Source organism: Diabrotica virgifera, chromosome 5 (assembly GCF_917563875.1).
Source record: "Diabrotica virgifera virgifera chromosome 5, PGI_DIABVI_V3a".
Lineage (NCBI taxonomy): Eukaryota > Metazoa > Arthropoda > Insecta > Coleoptera > Chrysomelidae > Diabrotica > Diabrotica virgifera.
Window position 1 is genome coordinate 45667617 of NC_065447.1, and position 22478 is coordinate 45690094.

Genomic DNA, 22478 nt, shown 5'->3' on the forward strand with positions numbered 1-22478 from the left:
GTAAATTAAAAAATCAAGGTTTTCAATATTTTAAACAAGTTCAATATAAATATGCGAAGTAGTTCAAACTCGATAATGCGATTATTAAACGGTACTAAAAATAGTCAGGAATTAGCGAATTACCTTGTATATCGTCGTGGAACCTTGTGAAGTCCGTCTCTGGCGCCTCTATGGCGCCACTTATCCCTACCAGAAGTCTAGACCGGTCTCACTCTAGCGGTGGCTTCACGATACAAAATACAAACTCGTCGTCGCGACCGAGCAAGGCAAACATCCAACATCAAATACGAACGCGGCTAGGCCTGCCAGTCGACAAGAACACGTTAGGCGGAGAGGATCTACGAAATACGATCGGGACCGCGAGTTTCGTCTGTTACCGGCTGAAAACAAGTGAGAGAGTGCAAGTGTGTGGTGCCTAGGCCGGTAAAAGTGTGTGTGATCGCAGCAATAATAATTAATAGTGGCCCCCAAATGCTTACCGTGCGTGGAATCGAAATCCTCTTTGATGTTCATGTTTCGCAGCAAGAAGACAAACCTCACTAAACGCCTGGTGAAGGCCAGAAAACGAAGGGGCAATGAAGCCAGGCGTACAGTTGAGGAAGAAGCGGAAATTGGCGTCGTGAACCTCTTGAAAAGGCTCCAGGAGAACCAACTCGAGATGCTCCTGCGAGCGATTGAGACCAGAGGTCAGGATTTGAGCCATTGCGTTCTGTTGCCGCGGACACAAGGAGATGAGCCACACGTGTTGTTCTGTCAAACGTGGAGATGGCCAGATTTGAGAAAGGGCAGCGAACTGAGAAGGTTGCCGATGTGTAGGTCGGCATGTGATCTTGTCTATGATTGTTGCAATCCTTACCATTGGAGTAGATTGTGTCAGCCTGGTGAGTACAAACTTGGCATAGTAAAAATAACAAACGTGCAAACCAAAACAAATATGTATTTCAAAATTATTACAGCATATGATTATATTATTACATTGATTCTGAACTTAATTATATGCAATGTAATTTCTCATTTTAATAACTCTTGCTATTAATTTTTTACCAGGAAATCGACTACATTTTCGTTTTCTAATTTAAATTCAAAAGATAAAAGATTCATATAAAAGTTTATACTTTTTTTTTCATGATGTTTGTGAAGTGTTTTATTTACTTAATACATCTTGATATCATTTTGAAGAAATTTGTTAGTATCTTATACATATTTTGGTATTACATATATTATTTTGTGAACTCTACAGGGGCATTGTTTTTACCCAGTCTGTGATGAACAAAAATTGTTGAAGAAAGTAGGTATAATAAAAAGAGTTTATAACAGTAATAGGTCTGGATCCCGCGTATGAAAAAAAGTTGATTAATAGCAAGCTGAAAATTTGTTAATAGCTTAAGGGTGTCTAGTCGGATAAACTTTGATATATGGGAACACTGGAACAGGGGCAGTTTTAATTGTGGAACAGGTTAAAAATTTGGAACGGTTAGACCACGAAAACCGAAAACGGCACATTTATTTTGTCCGACAGAATAGACTTAAACTCTCCGAACAGAGATTAAACTCTCATACAAAAATCAGACTGCTATTTATCACCTGTAATAATTCCTGTCATTTGACATCTACATGTTCCACTCATTAAAACGCCCATTTGGTGATAAATATCAGTCTGATTTTTGCATGAGAGTTTAATCTCTGTTCGGAGAGTTTAGGTCTGTTCTGTCGGACAAAATACATGTGCCGTTTTCGTGGTCTGACTGTTCCAAATTTTTAACCTGTTCCACAATTAAAACTTCCCCTGTTCCAGTGTTCCTATATACCTATCAAAGTTTATCCGACTAGACACCCTTAAGCTATTAACAAATTTTCAGTTTACTATTAATCAACTTTTTTTTCGTACGCGGTATCCAGACCTATAATAAATGCATACCTACAACATGTTTGTTTTTTCTTTAATCATTTTGCTTACTTAATGGTTAGTTAAAACATTGCATTTTTCTTATAAAATTACATTAGCTATTTGTATTTCGTCAAATTCCAATTTTTTAAGTTAATTAGTTACAGCATAATTATTGGAATGACAGCGCAAAATAGATGTCACGTTTTATCAAAATAGAATAGTGCTCGTAGTAATTTACACTCAAAGATATTTTTTATTGGACCTCTTTCACGCGCAGACGATAGGCATTTTATAGTCGCTTCGCCTTCGCCTGAAGATATTGGAGCCTGATGGATACTGTATTGGAAACATCAATGATTTATTTATATCAAATAATGTTACTGTCTTTAGTTTGAGAGGAAACCCACGTTGCAGCCTATAAGATCTATTATTGTGTCTCCCTTTCCTTGCCTTCCCTGATGGTTTCCTTGTCATTACAGCACCTGGTGCAGTCCTACCCCCCCCCCCCCAGAAGATTTTATATCTCATGTATTCCTATATCTGGGGTTCCTTTTCTTAGGGCACAGTAGTTTAGGGCATGTGTATAGAGGTTTCATTGCCTTCTACGATGGTGTCCTTACTTTCCTCGCAGCAGTCCTATTGCTCCCAGGAAGATTTTCTATCTCCTATGTTCCCATATAATATAACGTGCTCTGGAATTCCTTAGGGCCCAGCAGTTGAAAGCATGTCTTAGGGTGAGGCAGATAAAGGGCCTATTAGAAATATCTCGAGAACTAAAGGCAACTGAATTACGAAAATTGGAATAAGGGGGTTTTGAAGACTGATCTATTTAATGAAAATATTTTTATCTATTTGGTACTTCCGGTTATACCGGAAGTTGCTTATAGCTTCGGTTTTTTTTTAAATGGGACACCCTGTATATTTTTACATTTTTGGATTGTCCTCGATTTCTTCTTTCTTAAAATATGAGGTTTTGTAACATTATACAGGGTAGGTTAAAAGATAATTACGTTTTCTTATTAATTTCGTAGCAATTATTTACACCCTGTAGGATTGTAGTAGTTTGACATAATAAACTCTGTTTATGTTCAAATGATTTTTAATATAGTCTACTATTGTTAACAATTATTAGTATAGCTCAATTTTTAATTTTAGTATACGGGGTGGGTCGAGACTCGGAATAAGTATTTTCTGAGTTTTCTTAAATGGAACACCCTACATTTAAGTATTGTAATGAAATGATATTTTATGGTACTTTTTTACTTCTTAAGCATTCCCTATACCTAACTGCTTTAATTTGTGCTTAATTGTTATTCGCACCAACAATCTTAACTTCGATGGTATTTTGATAGATCAACCATTATTGGCAATTTTAAGTATTAGTCCAGATTACTATGTATTTATTTCCAAAAAAATATTTGTGATTGAATATTTTCACGGCCAACCTAATACAGTTTCACGTATTTTGTGTTGCAATTAATGTTTGGCTTGAATCACCACTAACTCACAAAAGCAGTTAGGTATAGGAAGTGCTTAAGAAATTAAAAAGTACCATAAAATAACATTTCATTACAATACTAAAATACAGGGTGTTCCATTTAAGAAAACTCAGAAAATATTCATTCCGAGTTTCGACCAACCCTGTATACTAAAATGAAAAATTTAACTATACCAATAATTATTAACAATGGTAGACTATACTTAAAATCATTTGAATATAAATAGAGTTTATTATGTCAAACTGCTACAATCCTATACAGGGTGTGAATGTTGCTACGAAATTAATAAGAAAACGCTATTATCGTTTAACCTACCCTGTATAATATTACAAAACCTTATATTTTAAGAAAGAAGAAATTGAGGTGAATTGAAAAATGTAAAAATATACAGGGTGTCCCATTAAAAAAAACGAAGTTACAATCAACTTCCGGTATAACCGGAAGTAGCAAAGAGACCAAATTATTTTCATTAAATAGTTCACACCCAAAACCCCTGTATTCAAATTTTCATGATTTTCTTTCCTTTAGTTCTCGAGATATTTCTAATAGGCCCTTTATCTGCCTCACCCTGTAGAGGTTTTATCCTGTACGTACATCATAGAATCTGCTGCCTTCTACATCTATTAGGTACATACAATGCTTTCAGTTCTTTCTTATTCTATAATTGTATGGAAGTATTTCTCTTAAAATCTAGTTCCTTTTTTGTTTAAACTAATCTTTAAAATATCTTATGGTCATACATAGTTCAAGTATTTTTGATTGATAATTTATTTTACGTTCTACCAATGTTGCGATGTTTTGCAACCTTTTGCTATCTTAATTTGATCCGATTAAGGTTACTAATTCCGCAAAAAAGTCATGATCCCATAAACTATTTTTCTGCGCCTCTTTTGGCTAATTCGTCAACAATTTCTTTTCCGTCCATTTCGGTATGTGTCAGTTTCTGAAATTTAACTTTGTGATAAATGCTTTTACAAAGGCATATTTCTTGAACATGTTGTATTGAGGCTTGCCTCAATAGTTCGGTTCCTAATAATGATTAGGACCAAAGCAAAAATAAGTAAGATGAAATGTCAGTAAACTGAAAACACATCAATAGAACGATTCCGTATAGTGCTGGACGATTTATAATTACATGTGTGTAGAAAGACTCCTGATTCAGTATTATGGTCAGTTTTAGATCCATCCGTAATAGACCAGGGCATTTAGCACTAAAAACACCCGAATAAATAATTTTTTAAATACGGCACCTAGAGACCTGCAGTTTTTTGCATTACGTTCAGGATGACGCCAGGAAAAAAGTCTACTATTCAAAAATGGGTGGAAATGCATAATTGCACTGTAAAGTGCATAAAATGCCAAAATTGCATAAATTTAAAAATAAAATCAAAATCAGTATACTAAAGAACAAAAATTATTATTTGGGGGGTTTTTGGGGTCACTGAATACGATTACGCCATCAGAACTGACCTCCGGATCATCTGGTGCCAAGATAAAGCAAGAGACGTCATCTTCTGGAGTTTCGATGGTTTTTGGCATTAAATGGATGCAAACGCGTTACTCGCCGGTTTTAGGGGTCGCTAAGTACGAATATGCCATCAGAATTGACGTCCAGAGTACCTGGTGCCCAGGGTCGCTACTAAGGCACGTCATCTTCTGGAGTTTGAAGGGATTTCGGCACTAAATTGATGCAACTGGACTATTCGGGGGTTTTGAGGTGGTTAAACACGAATCTGCCATCAGAACAGACCACTGGATCACCTGCTGCCCAAGGTCACGGCAAGGGACGTCATCTTCTGGGGTTTCGAGGATTTTCGGTATCAAATTGATGCAAACGGATTACTCGGGGGTTTTTGAGACCGCTAAACACGAATATGCCATCAGAATAGACCACCGGATTACCTGGTGCGCAATGTCACTGCAAGGGACGTCATCTTCTGGATTTTCGAGGGCTTTCGGTATTAAATTAATGCAAACGGATTAGTTACGGGTTTTTGGGGTCGCTAAACACGAATATGCGATCAGAATTGAACTCCGGAGAACCTGGTGCCCAAAATCGCTACTAAGGCACATAAGCTTCTGGAGTTTCGAGTGTTTGCGGCATTAAATTGATGTAAACGGATTACTCACTGGTTTTTTGCGGCCGGCAAACACGAATATGTCATCAAAACTGAGCTCCGGAGTATAGTTCGAGAAATTTATATTGTGAAACAGCTTTAAGGTCGGCAAAATTTGGTATTCTTTGTCAAAGATGTTTTAAGAGGCGGTTCGTTTGATGACATCTGTTTTTCACACCCACATAATCGGTCCCCTCAGACATTTACAAGTTTTACAAAACTTTTAGTTCAGTAGTATGTCTTACTGGAGTATAGGTGTGTGATTTAAAGCTCGATAATGGAGTGTAAAATGTTGTTTAATTTAAGATTAATTTATTAATTAATAATTAATTTTAGTACATACGATATGTCCTGCTTTAACGGTATATCTAAGTAAAAATAAATATTTTTAATTACATATTTAATCACAAGAAAAAACAACCAGCCTCCGAACTATATTAAAGGGGAACTAACAGGACTGACAAATCTGACCCATTTCACTGTATTGGTTACTTAAACTATACCTGGTGCCAAGGGTCGCTACTAGGATACGTCATCTTCTCGGGTGTCGAAGATTTTCGGCATTTAATTGATGCAAATGGATTACTGGAGGGTTTTTGAGGTTGCTAAACACGAATATGCCATCAGAATCGACACCTTGTGCACCTGGTGCCCAAGGTCACTGCAAGAGACGTCATCTTCTGAAGTTTTGAGGAATTTCGGCAATAAATTGATGACAATGGATTACTCGGGGTTTTTTTTAAGTCGTTAAACATGACCATGCGATCAAAACAGACCATCGTAGCACCTGGTGCCCGCGGTCACTGCAAGTGGCGTCATCCTCTGGGCGAGGTTTTTCGGTACTATATTGACGCAAACCGGTTACTTATAGGTTTTTGGGGTCGCTGAACACGAATATGCGATCAGAGCAGACCAGTTGGTACCTAGGGCACGCCATCTTCTTGAGTTTCGAAAGTTTTCGGTACTAAATTAATTCAAACGGATTTCTAATGGCTTTTTGGGGTTGCTGAATACGAATACGCCGTTAGAACACACACTGGAGCACCTGGTGCCCAAGGCACGTTATCTTCCGAAGTTGCGTGAGTTTTCGGTACCAAGCTCCTACAAACAAATTACTTTTGGGTTTTTGGGGTTGGTGAACACGAGTATGACTTAGATGAAGGATTCTGGAATATCTAGTGATTATGATGATCAATAATAACGCCAACGCATAATAACATTGTCATAAGAGAATATAGTAAATCGATCTGGAAATAAATAAAGAAAAAATATTGTCAGATATAAATAAAGTTTATATAAATTCTATATATACATAAGCAAGAAAATTGAATAGCACAGTCAGTCCCTTGCAGTGACCATGGTCACCAGGTGCCCCATGGGTCTGTTCTAATGGCATATTTTTGTGTGTAACGACCTCAAAAACTCCCCGAGTAAATCATTTGCATCCATTTTATGCCGAAAATCCAGAAAATGACGTCCATTGCAGTGACCTTGAGCACCAGGTGATCCGGTGGTCTGTTATGATGGCATATTCGTGTTTAACGACTCAAGAAACCCCCGAGTAATCCATTTTTATCAATTAATTGCCGAAATCTTTCAAACTCGAGGAGAGGACGCCCCTTACAGTAAACTTGGGCTCCAGGTGCACAGGGAGTCGGTTTTAATAGCATATTCGTGTTTAACTACCTCAAAAACCCGTAAGTAATCCGTTTGCACCAATTTGATACCGAAAACCCTCAGAACTCCAGAAGATGACGTCCCTTGCAATGACTTTGGGCACCAGGTGATCAAGAGGTCTGTTCTGATGGCATATTCGTGTTTAACCACCTCAAAAACCCCCTAAATAGTCCAGTTCATCAATTTAGTGCCGAAATCCCTCGAAAATCCAGAAGATGACGTGCTTTAGTAGCGACCCTGGGCACTAGGTACTCCGGAGATCAATTATCCTGGCATATTCGTATTTAGCGACCCCTAAAACCCGTGAGTAATCCGTTTGCATCGATTTAATGCCGAAAACCATCGAAACTCCAGAGGATGACGTCTCTTGCCATGACCTTGGGCCCCAGGTGATCCAGAGGTCAGTTCTGATGGCGTAATCGTATTCAGTGACCCCAAAAACCCTCCAAATAATAAATTTTGTTCCTTAGTATACTGGTTTTGACTTTATTTTTATATCTATGCAATTTTGGATGCATTTTATGCACTTTACAGTGCAGTTATGCATTTCCACCCATTTTTTAATAGTAGACTTTTTTCCTGACGTCATCCTGAACATAATGCAAAAAACTGCAAGTCTCTAGGTGTTGTATTTAAAAAATTATTTATTTTGTGCTAAATGCCCTGGTCTATAAAGCATATTAAGTTAACCGTAAGTTATCCGTAACCATACCATAATATGTGGGACTTTTTGTTCACTAGATGCTATAAATTGTGTTAATTTTCTTAGTGAAGAGTAGTTTTGGTGCCATGATATCTAAGTTTGATTCTATTCTGAGGGAGATCTGTCACAGCCTCTAAATATGCCATTCCTGTACTATTCAAAGCGCCTGTTATATTTAGAAGCGCTTGTCTTTCTAGGGTGGTAAGAAAGGTCGCACAAAACTGCAAATCCGTCTTTTTCCACCAAATACTGAATCCGGAATCCTACGTAACTGTCGGTCGTATCACCAATGTACATATATAACCAAAATATTACCTTTGATTTTAACCCCCCAGGTGTTACCTACAACTCTTCTGTAGTTTCCAAAGAGCCGCGTAGCCCTATTTTAAGACGATTATGCTGCACTCCTTCAAAAGCATCCTCGAGATCAATGAAAAAGGCGTACAATTCCTGATTTATATCTAGGTACGTCTGCGAAAGAACACTAACTGCAAATAGTGCATCTCGAGTCCTCAGCCCTTTGCTAAATCCCATGGTGTTACTTATGTCTTCGTCAATTTCGTATGTGCATATTTCTATTGTGAATCACTTTTAAAACTAATTTCAAGACATTACTCATTAACGCTATGCTGCGATGTTCATTGCACTACTTTGTATGGGTTTATTGTTCATTTAAATCGTTCTACGATAGCTAATTTTTAGTAAGCAAGAAAAAGAATGTTTCATTCTTTTTAGTAAATACCTATAAGAAATTTTTTATCCTTGTTATCTTGCTCAACAATAATTACGAGTACAACGCTCAATTCCGAATCAACCTTGTAGCTTCACCTATCGAACTTTTCTGCAATGCCATAAATAAAATGCATATTGCCATGACAGCAAACAATCAATACCGTTGACATTAAAAACAGATTCGTCGTTTCCATTGAATGAGAAAAGAAGGAATAGAACTCGAGAATTTAATTTTATTACAACGTCTGCTGTTCTTTAATATATGTTACTTGTGTTAAATTTAAATAAAAGATATATCTAAAACTTGGTATGGTAAGCGAATCAACAAAACTCGAGAGGCCTTGTTAAGGTTATGAATTTTGAGTGGATAAGATTCGATTTGAAACAGTAATAGTCTAAAATCGTTATTTCGTCTGGTTTTTCTTTAGAACCATTGGAAAATAGGCGAACATTTTTATAAATTATGTTATGGGACTGTTCGAAATATTTTTATACAAGTAAAAGTCAAAAAAGGAAATATATCTAGTAAGATTATTGATCAGAATTGTTTGATATGCTCCTAACATATTCAAAGAAAGCATTTTGGTAGTATGCAAATTGACTTATCTGTTTTGCTCTATATAAAAAACACATAAATTATTAGAAAACATAAAATATAGGTACGATCATACAAAGAAACCAAAAAATAGACTTTTTCGGTAGCCAGTGATAAGAAGTCTTTCGGAAAGTGTATTATACGATACCCATTCTAGAATTCTGGAACCTTTTACCAGCTTATACAGGTCTAGTGGCTAGGTACCATATAATTTTGGAGTCCTTTGGTAGGCTCCAAAAAGTGTGGGTATTTTCAAAAAAACCTTTTTACCATATAGTGGTATAAGGCATCCTATCAGACACAAACAGGTGAATAAGGCGAGAGGATTAATTGAGCCCTATGCTCTTCAATTTAGTCACACGTAAAATGATCAAAACTATCGACTAAGAACGATTATACAAAATGGGAAACAAGAATTAAAAATACTCTGTTACGCAGAAGGCACAATATTTATAGGCCAACATGAGGATACATAGTCCACAGATTTAACATAAAGCAAAACAATTTAATATGACAATAACAGAAAGCTAAAACAATAGTAATCAGCGAAGAACCAATTAGATCTGAAAAATAAATTCATGGCATCGGTAACAGAGTAACAGAAATAAAATACCTTTGAATTACACTGTGCAGCTATGGAGACTTAGACAAAGAAGTTAGTAGAGATCAAGTACAAAAGCAAATAGACTGGCAGGTTGCCTTAATAATACTAATATATGACGAAACCGACATATTAACATTGAGATGAAGCCAAGAATTTATAAAGCCAGAGTAAGAGCAATAATGTCATAATATGCATCAGAGGCAAGACCCGACAGAGCTACAACACAAAGACTACTGGAAATGACAGAAATGAGGGTACTGAGAAGAATTGTAGAGAAATATGCTAAGAGAAGAGTGAAGACATTAAAAGAAAAAGTAGCGTAAGTACAGTGTATAAACGAATTGACACCAAATGGAAAAAAGAATAGAATAACCAACCAGAATTAAAAAGACATAAAGCTAGCCTAAATCTGAATCCCTTCTAAGAAACTTGTTTTAAATAATAATAGAATATTTGATACATAAACAGATTAAGTAGGTCCCCCATTATTGGTCTACTAAAATTTTTGCATTATTTCAAGATAAGCGAAAAGAAAATAGTAATAATTTTTGAAACTTTTCGTCACCGGTTTACAACATTTCGTTTTCGAATTATCGAATCTTTCCTACATTCCTATTATCTAAAAGGCGCCATCTATTTTGATAACCTTAAATAAAAAAAATATTGCTTATTGTTTTCTGATAAACATCTAAGTTTCCAAATATGTTTCTAAAAACCTAGTTTATATTTTAGCCGACTAATAGATAGTTGATAGCTAATCTGTTCGCTGAAATATCTCGATGGACCAATTTGCATGAGATAACATCTATGTGTTTTTTAATTTAGAGTGGGTTATCTGATTTGAAACTCAATGATCGTCATTATCAATGATCCCAACCATTAAAGAAGTAAACTGCTAATTCCCTTACAATCTTGTTCTTAAGATTTTTCATGTGACATTTATGTTTTTATAATTAAGTCATTACACAAGTAAACACACAATCTACTGCCGGAAATTTTTTCACTGATTCTAGGTCTGTAATTTTCACTGGTTCTAGTCTTCTAATTTGGGTCTGCTAAACTCAAAAATGCCATCATAATTGCTCACGGTGAGCTTGAAACATGTTATTATCTAATGTACGATATCATCAACTTTTTTTGTTGGAATATCTTCTACAACTCAAAAGTAAACAATACAAGACAAAATTTAAATCCGCTAAGCGTCCCTTTTTGAAAAAAAACTATTTTTTCTAAAAAAAATATAAACTTCTGAAGAATTTCTTGAACCCTCCCGCATATCCTCCACCCGCTGCATTTTTTTTTAATTTGCAAACTAGTGGATAAAAGAAAAAAATTTGATATGTATTTATTTATACAGGGTGGGCCAAAGAAAAGAGTCGACTTCGATATTTGGCAGTACTTATTAGATTTTCAGGAAATGCCGAAACAGATCTATTTTTATTTTTAAATTACAATTTTTTGATAATATATTTCATACTAGTGACGTCATCCATCTGGGCGTGATGACGTAATCGATGACTTTTTAAATGGGAATAAGGGTCGTGTGGTAGCTCATTTGAAAGTTGTTCAATTATCTATTCAGTAATATAAACAATAATATCATTATTTATACAGGGTGGCTAAAAAAAATATTTTTGAATTAAATTAATTGACGCAAAAAGAAGAATGTATGTAATTTCTTTAACTAAAAATACATTTTATTGCTGTCAGAAAATAGAAAAAAATGTTTATTGGGCAAATAAACATTGTTTTTTCCTTAAATTAAAAAAAGTATCAAAATAGGTAGGTGGGGGCTGTTTGTGATTTAATTTAAGCGAAAAAAAATGTTTATTTGTGAAATAAACATTTTTTTTTCTATTTTGTGACAGCAGTACAATGTATTTTGAGTTAAATGAATTAAAAGTACATTCTTCTTTTTGCGACAATAATTAATTACCGAGTTAATTACTTAATTCAAAAAATATTATTTTGGTCACCCTGTATAAATAATAATATTAATGTTTATATTACTGAATAGAGAATTGAACAACCTTTCAAATGAGCTACCACACGACCCCTATTCCCATTTAAAAACAATCATCGATTACGTCATTACGCTCTGATGGATGATGTCACTAGTATGAAATATATGCGGAACAATTGCAATATAAAAATAAAAATCGACCTGTTTCGGCATTTTCTTAAAATAGAATAAATACATCCAAATATCGAAGTGGACTCTTTTCTTTGGCCCACCCTGTATTTATTGCTGTGTTCATGTACTATTAATATAGAAGTTTGAATAAACGTTTCTTTCATTTTGCAAACGATTACCACGATAGTTATTGCAAAATTTTTATGTAAAATGGTACTTTTCAAAAATTTATATTTTTTTAGAAAAAATCGTTTTTTTTTTTCAAAAAGGGACTCTTAGTGGATTTAAATTTTGACTTGCATGGTCTACTTTTGAGTTGTAGAAAATATTTCAACAAAAAAAGTTGAAGATATAGTAAATTAGATATGGGCTATTCCACGAATATACGACTGTCTTGGATACGACAACAAATATTTTAATGTGCAACATAAGAAGTGCAAGAGTAAATGGCTCTAATTATTGTTCCAATAAACAACAATGTATTTTGCAATTTACTTTCGTTATTCATAATTCGCACAGTAAAATATTCGTTGTCGAGATAATCCACAACAGTCGTATGTTCCTGGAATAGGGTATAATAACGTGTTTCAAGCTCTCCGTGTGCTTGATCTGATTGTTTTCACAAAATACGACAACAGATCACATTTTTAACATAAGTACCGGGAAATTTAAAGCAGCGCTACTTACATAAAATATTATGAAGTACTGCTACCCATCAAAGAAACAAGACACGAATAAAAAGAAAGATCAAAAATGAATAACCATTTTCAATTTCGTTGCAAAACGAAAATACAGCCGAACCATATTCCAGTCCAATCAGAGAGTGCTGCAAGCACCTCTACCGGTTTCGAAACTTATTAGTCTCTCATCAGGAGGCACATATGCTGCTCTCCCTGATCCAACCAAAACAAACCCCAGCGTGCAGTCCCGAATTGCAACGAACGAAATGGCATAGATGCCCTAGCGGCAACTGCTAGCAAAAGATTAAGTTTTCACTCTAATGGCATATAACATATCCCACCAGAATGAAAACAATGGGAACCTTCTCTGGTTACACCTCCGAGGCTTCTACAATTTGCAAGCCATACGGATGCTGAGACTAAGGAAGATGAGGGAATTCTACAATTTACAATTCACGTCACATCTGCTCAGCGCGGTAAAGTTCCAACGAGACTGGTTCCCTTCATACTCCACACAGAGTAAATGTAAATCAAAAATTCATTTTTTGCGCTGAGCAGATGTGACGTGAATTGTAAATTGTAGAATTCCCTCATCTTCCTTAGTCTCAGCATCCGTATGGCTTGCAAATTGTAGAAGCCTCGGAGGTGTAACCAGAGAAGGTTCCCATTGTTTTCATTCTGGTGGGATATGTTATATGCCATTAGAGTGAAAACTTAGTCTTTTTAAAAAGAAAGATATTTATTGTATGTACAATAATATAGTTACACAAAAATCATCAAACATCTGTTAAAAAACTTAAAGTTTTTCATCTAACCCTAACCTAACCAGCATCGCAGCACAAAGCTGTTATCTGGTGCCATCTAAAAACTCCTTTTTAAGTATGCGATTTTCTCGCAAAGGATTTAAAAGGACGGTCCGTTTGAAGACTCTAACAGTAATTGGCCATCATGTGTGTCACACCTCTCTCTGATGCGTCTGTTCCATCGTTTTGATATTTTGATGGAATCGTTCCCCCTGTTCCTCACTAAAGTCACCAAGATTTTCTGGGGAACGGTCTAAGTGGTTGTGGAGGTAATGAATTGTTTCAGGCGCCCTAGTTTCTTTTGCAACGGAGATAATATTATTTTTTCGTTCGACCAATGCTTCGTTAATTACGTTAGCTTGTCCTTGAACTAAAGCATCTCTAGAAGGCTATTTTCTTCGACTCCAGTGTTAAACCTTATCCCTGCCATAGGCGTAACCAGGATGATCCTAAGGGGGGGTTACAACTACTGGAAAGGGGGGGTTACAACTACTGGAAAGGGGGGGTTACAACTACTGGAAGGTCTCTGAAGGGTATGGTGTTAAGCGTATAGAGCTCAAAGTCCATCCCAATGGGGGGGTTATAACCCCCAAAACCCCCCTGGTTACGCCTATGAGCCCTGCTATCCCAAAACACAGAAACAACCATATTTTGTATAGCCATTTTGTTGTCCTAGAAGAAAGTACACCATCTTGAAATCAATACAGATCGCCCACTGATGTTGGTCATGGTCATATTTGATGTTTTTTAGAGATAAAAAAGCCAGCGATATTGTTTTATATTCTTCCATATCTGTTGCCACTATGTAGTTTTAACAGTCCTTTAATATTGTTACAAAATGCTATATCATCTTGTTACGGATCTGAGACCTGGACATTGATCAATTAGATATTAAGAAATTGGAACCTTTTGAGCGTTGGTGTTATCGAAGAAGGCTACGAATATCATGGGTAGACAAAATTAGAAATATTGAAGTCCTTGATAGGGTTAATAAGATTGGGAAGCAATTATACAGACAATTAAGAGGTGGAAGCTTGAATATTTCGGTTATATAGTAAGAGGTCCTTTTCGTAGTCTACTGCGTTTGATTGCCATCATTCTCTTTGCCTTATCCCTATGCGGGGTCGGCTTCCCTAATTGCATTTCTCCACACAATTCTATCTTGGGTCATATCAATGTCAATCCCCTTTACCAACATGTCCTGCCTTATTGTCTCCCCCCCCCCAGGTCTTCGTTGGTCTTCCTCTCCTACTCCTTCCAGGAATCTGCACTTCAGCTATTCTGCGTATTGGGTGATTAACGTCTCGACGTTGAACATGACCAAACCATCTTAACCTATGCTCTCTCATTTTGGCATCAATTGGTGCCACACCTAGACTTCCCCTAATATACTCATTTCTAATTTTATCCTTCTTTGTCACTCCACTCATCCATCTAAGCATTTTCATTTCCACCACATGCATTCGTCGTTCCTCTTTCTTTTTCACTGCCCAACATTCAGTTCCGTACATCATAGCCGGTCTTATGGCTGTTTTATAGAATTTTCACTTCAGCTTCATTGGAATTTTTCTGTCACACAACATACCACTCGCTTCTTTCCACTTCATCCATCCAGCCCTAATTCTACTGCATGCGTCTTCATCTATTTCTCCATTACTCTGTAATACCGATCCTAGGTACTTTTTTTTATGGCATAGACTTGGGTGTCATTTAGCCAGTCACAACTTTTTTTGTTTTGTGTTCATACATAAGGAAGGCAATGAGGTCCTTAGAGTTCCATAGCAAACTCTTCTACAGCTCTCTACTCAGTTAAAAGCTGGCCGCTATGGACTGTCCAAGTTGCTCACCATATTTTCCATTATGTATCTTCTTCTTCTTCTTTTTTCATATGTACATAATATACCAAATTATCAGGATTAATAAGTTTAGAGGTTAATTTTAGTTTCACAGATAAATTTCATTAAACAATCATATATGTTCTTGCTGTTCAGAGACAATAGATAGGATACATTGAAAGGTGGAAAAACATTACATTTTATTAAATCTTGGATTAAATTATATGTGCATGGAATATATTTTGCGCACTCAAAGAAAGTATGATTTAAGTCACCAACCTTCTGACATTCTGTACAAAGATTTGAATCAAAAACTTTAATTCTTGCTAGATGTAGAGGGAAACATGCATGTCCAAACTTCATTCTAATTAATGTTGTTATATATCTTGGAGGTACTACATAATTTTTAAACCAATCTTAAATCCTAGGTACTTAAAACTATTGCTTTTCACAATCATTTCACCATCCAAAGATACCATTTTGTTTGTGTAACTCCATCTTTAAATGAACATTCCAAATACTCTGTTTTTGTCCTACTAAGTTTTAAACCTTTTTCCCCCAGAGCTTGTCTCCACTGTTCCAGTTTTTGTTCTAAGTCTCTTTCACTATTTCCTATTAACACTACATCATCAGCATACATTAGGCACCATGGAATGCTACCCTGTAGTTTCGCTGATATCTGGTCCAAAACTAATGAGAATAAATAAGGACTAAGCACCGAGCCTTGGTGCAATCCTACTTTCACCTGAAATTTATCAGTCTCTCCCACACCTGTCCTAACACTAGTCGTTACTCCCTCATACATAGCTCTCACAATCTTTACATATTCGCCAGGGACTCCTTTGTTATTGAGTGCCCACCACAGAATCTCTCGAGGAACTCTATCATATGCTTTCTCAAGATCAATGAATACCATATGAGCGTTGGTCTCTTTATTCCAATGAAGATTTATTATTACTGATGATTTAGTTGTCCATTATTAATGATGATTTAGTTACATACTCTGAATGCTCTACATACTGCAGACTTTAACCTTATAACATAAACAAAGGAAAAAACATTCCTATGTAAAAAGATAAAACTTCCTGGAGTTGGTCATTCTAATCGCATTAATAAATGCCGTAGGTTTTATGTTAATCACATTTTATTCTAATGGGTCGTAATCCTTTTATCTTCTTAAAGAAACAGGTAATGGATTTCCATTATGATAGGCCCTTAGTGACAGAAAGCCGGGGTGTCGAAACAGGTTTAGTCACAGAGAATTAGTTGTAATCTTTTTCATTCATGGATGAAACGAGGAATTGTTAATTCATAAAAGATTTTATGAAACAAATTTGAAAACAAACATCTTCTTCTGGCTGTTTTAGAGAATGAGTGTAGGTAATATCATTTTATTTATAGCACACTTTTCACATTTATTAGAAGTACCCCGATGCATGGAACAAAAAAAATTTCTCTGGCATGTCAAAAACAACTAGAGTTCGGCTTGTGATTTGTTATTTTTGGTTTGTGACAATGATATATATTGATGTGATCTTGATTATTGATATGAGATAATATTCTTATATGTCACTTAATTTAATCAATGTATTAATACTAATCTAATTAATTAACCAGATCACATATCAATATGTTTTCAATCTCAGGGCGAATTATAAATTAATTACTTACTTTCGTGGCTTCTAAATATTTCTTAATGGTTCCTAATCGGGATAGAAAAGAAAAGAGTAAAAAAAATACACATATGGGTTACAATTATAATCAAAATATTTTTTATTTTATTTAAAAGGCAATCAATGCTTAATATTTGCTATTTCTTATTATTCTTAAACATAACATTTACAAATGGGAATCTTATTTCCTTTTGGTTTTCAATTGAAAGTTTTTATTAACATTTAACTATTAGGGAGTTATTAGGCAAAACTCTATTTAAGTTTGATGAAGCTTTTCTGATATTATTGATTATGTTATTCAATTTTTTATGTGGAATTTAATACGAAAAACCCATACATTCATGTCCAAACAAATGAGACTGACCTTTTCCTGGTGAACTGAAAATGTCCTCACACAAGACCCGTTTCCTGCTATCCTTGGCTGCGATCAAACCTCGTCCTGGCTTCCAGTAATGTTCTCCTTTGAAAAACTAGCTCGTATAGCTCTCGTTCCTGCGTCTGTCGTGATGCTGTGTTCTACCTTTCTCGAAACTGCTATCAGCTACCGGGACACTCTTGGCTCAAGGAGGTTCTTTTACTCTCGACCTGGCCTACTTCTCATTCCACGATAGATACTCCACACTCACGGAACTACATCGGCTTTCTCACTCTCCGTACACTACCGTCTACTACTCGACTTCACTTCTCTACAGCTCAAAACATTCTGCCCTCACTTTGTCATTCATTCACCTACTTTCTAAATATCCCTTCCAGATTCACAAATCAATCTTCCACCACCAACTCTCATTCGCAGTATTCCTCAAAACCAATTTTTAATCTTTCTAAATATGCTTAATGGATTTCAAAAGAAAATATTTAATTCCCATTCTAAAATACTTTCTAACTATTTACAAATTTTAATGACCTATTCTCTCTTTCAAATGAGTCTTATTTAGCATAGGCTAATGATCGAAACCTTCCGCGAAAAACGATAATGAACTATCATCTATTTCACTGAGTTTTATTTAGCATAGGCTAATGATCGACCTTCCGAGAAGAACGATAATGGTACGCGTCATTCACTTTGTTTATCTAAGCACATTGTTCCGAGTTTCGTACGCTTATTCTAATCACTTCTTAAAATTAAATATAACAATTTGTTGTATACAGGTTGTTCTAAATTTATATGCCCGAGGTTGAGAAAATTAAAAATATTTTATATTACAGTAAATTTTGTTTATAATTATCAAATTTTAATTTTTATATCAAATAGAAATATAACAATATGTTGCAACTGTTCGTGTATTTTAGCATAAATGAAATTCAAATACTTTTCAAATGAAAACAAAAAACAGGATATGTGAAACACTGGAAGATAAAAAAAGGCAGCTTCCTCAAAATCGTCAACTATAGAACCATTTCCATTATCTGACATGCCAATAAATAATCATACAAAAAAACACTGAGAGACTGGAAAGTTTTCTACAAAGACAATACCCCAAGAGCAAACTGGATTTACCAAAGGTAGTGGTACCCGAGAAGACCTTCTGAACATACGACAAATAATAGAAAAATCTAGGGAGTTAAATATCCCACTATACATTTGTTTTATAGATTATTGCAAAGCGTTCGACAGGGTCCAATAGCAACACTTACGGCAGACACCAAAAGGAGTAGGTGTACCACAAAAGATACTTAATTTCACTTATAACTGAACTATACGAACACACTATTGAATAGTTAAAGTACTTGACACACTTTCAAACGAATTTCATATAGAACAAGATATCAAACAAGAATGTATAGGTACTGACCCCACAATTATTTAACATATACGGGGAGCATATTATGAAAAGAGCACTTGAAGGATGGAAAAAGTGTATCTCAATAAATGGCCGAACAATAAACAACCTATGATTTGCAGATGGTACAGCCCTTGTAAATACTTAAGAAGTGTTACCTAATTGATCTCATACGACTCGTTGAAAATGAAAGCCAAATTTTGGTCTGCAGTTAAACATATTCAATGACAAAGATCCTGTCAATGGATGGACTATAATAACAATCATCCACAAATATCCACGTTGACCGGTTCAAGTATTACGTAACGCAGGTTGGGGGAGGTCAAAAAGCTTCAAAAATTGCGTTACGTAATAGTCAAACGCCCATTACAGTGCGTTACGCAGGGGGGGAGGGGGCTCAAAAATCTTCAAAAATTGCGTTACGTAATACTTGAACGCTCCCTAAGTTCAAATTTATATCTGGTATCATTGATCACAAACACAGGGTCACTACAGATAGCAAAAGTAGATTTGATCTAGCAAAAGTCACCATAGGAAAAATGGCACAAAAAATGAAAGGACTCTCAAATTTCACGAATTCTAAAAATAAGGTTGATCAACAGCTTAATATTCACATTACTGACATACGAATGTGAATTTTGGACTCTTACACAAGCTGAAAGAAGAAAATAGATGTCACTGACATGTTCTGCTGGAAAAAAATTACAAATTCCGTAGACAGAAACCAAAAAACTAACTTGAAGTTACTCAATTCTTTTACTTAAAGAAGTAGAAGAATATGTAACTATAAAGCGTTAACTTCAATATAATTTTTTGGATTATCCGGCAATCTGCTTAATTTAGCTGTCCTTTGAATACAAAATTAATATTAGATTTTTCAACCAAACATTCACATGGTATTTTGCATAGAAGCTAATTTGTTTACGGTATGGTTGCATTCCTACCTTCTTTATTATAAATTAATATGCTATCCAATCGAAATATCTTCCAGCACTTCCTTAATCACTACAAGCATCCTGTTTTAATAAACAAGACAACCATAATTTTATCCTTATTGCATTCGAAATGGGATTAAGATGGAGATTATAGTTTACCCGAGGACGAGAGCTTTACGGAGTTAGTTCTGTCTCTCGTTTTCCTTTTCTTGTATCTCGACACATTGCCACATCTAAATAGATAATTGCCTTCTCTGAATGTTAGCATACAAAGAACAACATTATGGACTGATATACTACGTAATTAGTGGTTTCTATGCGTAAAAAGCCTAAAAATACTTATTAAATTTCTTACTGAAAATGTAAAACTGTCTATAATTTAATTATTGAGTGAATGATACTAGAGGGGTTTATTGAGGATTTCTTAAACTTACAAACGATTTGGATTTGACAATAATTATACCAATCTGTTAGTTTTCCCAGATATTTTAAATGGCTATTAAAATAAAAGTATGAGTTTTGACAAAGCCCTAAACATCATTTTATGTGTCCCATAAAATGGAAGGATCAATGGAAAGGAAATAAACCCTTGTCCTCTCTGAAGCGCCTCAGTTTCCCCGTTCACTGGCCACTGCACTACTGCTGCTTGTGACGGAGGAAGAGCCATTTATACCGTCGATGGTGACGTGGTTCACGAACGTGACGTTTAGGTGTGACGATTAGTTTAGGAGCGGTCAATGTTGTTTTTAAGAGGGGTCTCCATGTCGACTATTCTCATCTCTTTTATTGAGACAATTTGGGCGTTTTTCGATGTCTATGGCTTCTCGGATAATTCTTGATTTGTAGAAACGAAAACGAATACGGGATATACTTAATTATGGGGATATTTTCAAAATAAATTTTGTGGCCTGTATGGAGATGATGTTGACGTAGAACAGAAATTGAATCGGGATAGTGAACAGAAATAGAATGCTCATAAATCCTGTTTTGGATTCTAAGATCGGTTTGGCTCATATAAGATCGTGGGCACTCTGCACAGGGAATTTCATAAACACACGACTTGTTCATTTGGAATATTGTCTTTGATGCATCGGACAAAAGATGAAAGTTTTGTTGAGGGGAAATATTGTCTTTAGTCATTTTGATTTGAGAATTTTGTCAGTAACATTTTTGATGTAAGGAAGAAAATCTTATGAATGATGGGGATATGATTCTTTGGTTAGGGATTGAGTGGAAGATTGATTGATGCCTGTGATAAAATTTCCGCGGTAAATGTTTCGGATGAGAGCTTGTTGTAAAGAAGAGAGCTCAACGGATCTTTTTGAATCATTACAAAGGTGTGTTGATCTGGAAACATGAGTATCAATGACTACATTCATTTGAGAAGGTGGATGATGGGAGTTGGCATGCAAGTACCGGTGGGTGTTCCGTAAACAAAGTGATGAAAACCTTGGGATTGATTTTTCTTGATGAGAATGTCGAGAAATAGTAGGTATGAATCATTTTCCATCTCCGCCGTAAACTGGATACTAGGATGTAAGTACATATACCATTCAGAGGGGTTTGAAAAGTTACTAAAGCATCTTTGCCGTGGGGCCAAATGACTAATGTATAGTCAACATATCCTACCCAATAGCTGGATTTGAGTATTGATGTGGATAGTGCTCAGGTATCGAAATCTTCCATAAAGATACTAGCAATTACTGGAGAGAGTGGTGAGTCCATTGGGACACCCAGATTTATTTGTCTGTAGAATTGACTTTTTGAAAGATGAAATAAGTGTTGGATAGCAATGTTTAATGAGAGATAAGTGGTCTTGCTGGATACTGTATTTAGTTTCCAGAATATTTAAGGCTTCCTCTAAAGGAATTTTGTAAAAAGTGAACGATGGTGAAACTTACTAGAATGTTTGAGGGTGAGATAGTCTATTGTGTTGTGTAGAAAGTTCGATCAAGCAAGAATTTTTGATGAAGGATCAAGGCAGTTTGGGCAAGTGGTTGTGGGGATTTGTAAGTATTTTGCCAATGGAAACACAGGCAAAAGTAACACTGGGACGTGGAGAATATTGGTTTTTGTACATTTTAGGTAGGAAATACATTTTAAGTGTTCTAGAAGACTTTTGAGGAATTTTTCATGAGCACTTTTGATGAGGATGTTTATTTTACGTCAACAGAAGAGAGGTTTTATTGATAATGGATTTCGTTTTTTGTTGTTTTCTCTAGACTAGATGGGTTATGGGTTGTTGGATTATTTATTAGGAAATGTTTTGTATCTGGAGTATTAATGAGATTTGAGAGTTTAGAAATGTAGGGAGAAGTGTTAAGAATCACTGTTATTTGTGTTATAAGACAAATTCTTTAATAATTCCTTAATGCTGTTTTTCTCATTATATAATTTCAGTTTGTTTGTATTGGATATTTTCACTACAGTTACTCCGATTTTTTTATTTGTTTTTAAATACAATCTGTTACATCACAAAAAAAGTAACACTAAGCATTTTTGTTGAACGAACAAATGTGAGAGGAGTTTTAGTCCAATGACTATCAACTCCTAGTCGGTTTGTTACTAATAACTATACTAAGTCACTTATTTTCACTTAAAAACCTTAAAACACTTTAAAACACTTATGTTCTAAATGGCAAGTCAAGAGAAGTTCTAATTTTCAGTCTTATTTAGTTGTGTATTTGATGCTCATCACTGCATTTGATGATCATCTGCTTCACTCTCTCAATCTTCAAGTCCCTGTAAATGTCTGCATTTGGAATGAACCACGGTACATTTATGATAGCACGAAGAACCTTGGATTGAAACCGCTCCAGTAT

At 35.4% G+C, this 22478-nt stretch overlaps 1 protein-coding gene across 1 annotated transcript in view; it reads left to right on the top strand.

Annotated features, from left to right (window-relative positions):
• The first annotated feature begins 230 nt into the window (after positions 1-230).
• The window catches only part of LOC114326142 (mothers against decapentaplegic homolog 6), a 245817-nt gene continuing 223569 nt past the window's right edge, over positions 231-22478 (top strand). The window contains exon 1 of the mRNA XM_028274389.2: positions 231-881. Within this exon, the coding sequence (XP_028130190.1) occupies positions 506-881 (376 nt within the window). The 5' untranslated portion in view covers positions 231-505. The remainder of the gene's footprint in view (positions 882-22478) is intronic.